The sequence below is a fragment of the Contarinia nasturtii genome, unplaced genomic scaffold (genome assembly GCF_009176525.2).
Source record: "Contarinia nasturtii isolate CC-2019 unplaced genomic scaffold, AAFC_CNas_1.1 Cnas_scaffold_4531, whole genome shotgun sequence".
In the NCBI taxonomy this organism is placed as follows: domain Eukaryota; kingdom Metazoa; phylum Arthropoda; class Insecta; order Diptera; family Cecidomyiidae; genus Contarinia; species Contarinia nasturtii.
In genome coordinates, this window is record NW_022201822.1 from 1 (window position 1) to 1,989 (window position 1,989).

General features: G+C 39.0%; 1 protein-coding gene across 1 annotated transcript; it reads right to left on the reverse strand.

Annotated features, from left to right (window-relative positions):
- Window positions 1-3: 3 nt before the first annotated feature.
- Window positions 4-1,983, reverse strand: LOC116351050 (phenoloxidase 2-like; the record flags this gene model as incomplete). The annotated part of the gene is made up of 7 exons (XM_031783087.1): window positions 1,928-1,983; window positions 1,729-1,864; window positions 1,372-1,635; window positions 1,148-1,305; window positions 917-1,037; window positions 500-842; window positions 4-434 (listed from the first exon to the last, which is right to left on the reverse strand). Coding segments are annotated over exons 1-7 (1,509 nt in total), but the record flags the coding sequence as incomplete, so codon positions are not given.
- Between the last annotated feature and the right edge of the window lie 6 nt (window positions 1,984-1,989).

The following is a 1,989-nucleotide window of genomic DNA, read 5'->3' on the forward strand; positions in this document are numbered from 1 at the left end:
AGTTCGATCGGTGTGAACTATGGTAATTTGAGTAGTGGCCATGTTTGGTGTGAGGAATTGTTGTAAACTATCAACACCAGTGCGTGGCAAACGGTCAAACGGATAGCCCATCGATCGTCGATCTGGATACCTACGATCACGAACTCCGCAAAAGCTGGCCGCATCATTGCATGTTCCAACCAAATCTTGATCGATGCGATCGTCTTGGTAGTTTGAAACCATAACAAACAGATCGACTGGAAGACCGGTGCCGGGCAAACCTTTTGGGACCAACATATGCTGGGGCCAACCACAGCCGCAGAAGTTGAATTCGGCTTCATTCTGGGAACCGGCGGTTGGGCGATTTCTATCCAAATTACGGAATGTACGCTCAAATGGAATTGTAACCGATGAATCGGTGGAGTTGCGTCGAATCAAATTATCACCAGGATTCACTGTATATTTCAATACAAAAATGATATTAAATTTCGAAAATAATTAAAAAAAGAATTATATTTACATGAAACGGTGAATTTATCCATTTCGGTCATCATTTGACGTTGATCCCTGAAGAACATTGGCGTTCCACGTTCATCATTTCTTGGAGCCATGAAGATGCGGCATGTTCCCATTGCTTGAGCACCTGTATTGTTCGTAATATTGATTCTGTATTCGAAATTTGAGTGTTGTAAATGTGTGAAACGTGCCAATACAGATCCTCGTGGATTGAAATCAAGACCACGTGACAAGTCGACATCAGATTGTTGCCAGAATGTTTGTAGTGTATTTGCTGGCCCTCGCTTTGGTTGTACTTCAACGCCAGTTACACGAATGCCTGAATAGTCAAGTTGTTGCGTTGTATACTATTTGAAAATTGGAATTAGTAAAAAATTGATTTGAAAGGAACCAACAAAAGGATAAATCATTTAAAACATACTTGTGGCAAACGTTGTTTGTGCTCTTGGAACAAATCGTCTATATATGCATGCCATCTATAGAAGACAGGATCTCGCATAGCTGTTGCACTATCTCCCATTACACCAAAGCTCTCCAAATGTCTATGAGAAGTTAAATGTTGAGAAGAATAATATAGAATAAACAGAACACTTCATGTAGCAGCAAAATATAGGATATTTTGGAAAATAATTTTGATTTTTGATTTTTGTACCTATTGTCTGGATCATGAGAATACGAGATAAAAACGTGACCCATATTATGCAAGTCGCCATAGAGAGGACGATTTATCGACAATTGAGATGACTCCATGATGTTACCCAAAGTATCAATACCAGTGCGTTCGTCCAATGTGACGCGTTCACCATTAGTCTATGGAGAAATATTAAGAGAATTTACAATAATTACCAATTCAATAATTATTGTAATTCAACATACGTTCATGACAAAACCTTGATGGCATGCTTCAACGAAACGATTAGTCCATCGTTCTAAGTCACTGACGTCAAATCGAATCTGATCTAATTCACGATTCATGTCAGTTATTCGGGTATTTGATGGACGAGCCGGCCATGCTCTTGATGCGACTAATGAATCCATTTTGGGGAAGTAGGCTTCAGCAATTGGCTCTCTGAAGTTATTAAGACGTTGCACACGAGGCAAGTTGTTGCTAAAGCGTTCAAAGTTATAACGAGCAACAATCTAATTCATTTAAAAAAAAAAAAAGAATCGAGTAAGTTCAAGAAATATTTCAACGAAAACTGTGCATTGAAATACGAGGAAAGTGTGACAAACCTGTTGATGCATATAGTAGAAAAGTTCACCACGACGATCTTTACGTACAACAGCATCGCTGCCATCGAATGGATACACTAAATGCCAATGCCAGTGATGCAAATTGATGCCGATATCTTCACGGAAGTACCACAATCTAAAAAATGTAAAAATCTAAAATAGAATACCCACATTTACCTTAAATTAGCCAACAATTTACCTGTGCTCTGGCTCAAGATCGGATGCAGTATAATCTTTGGGTACAGTGATTGGCATACGTTG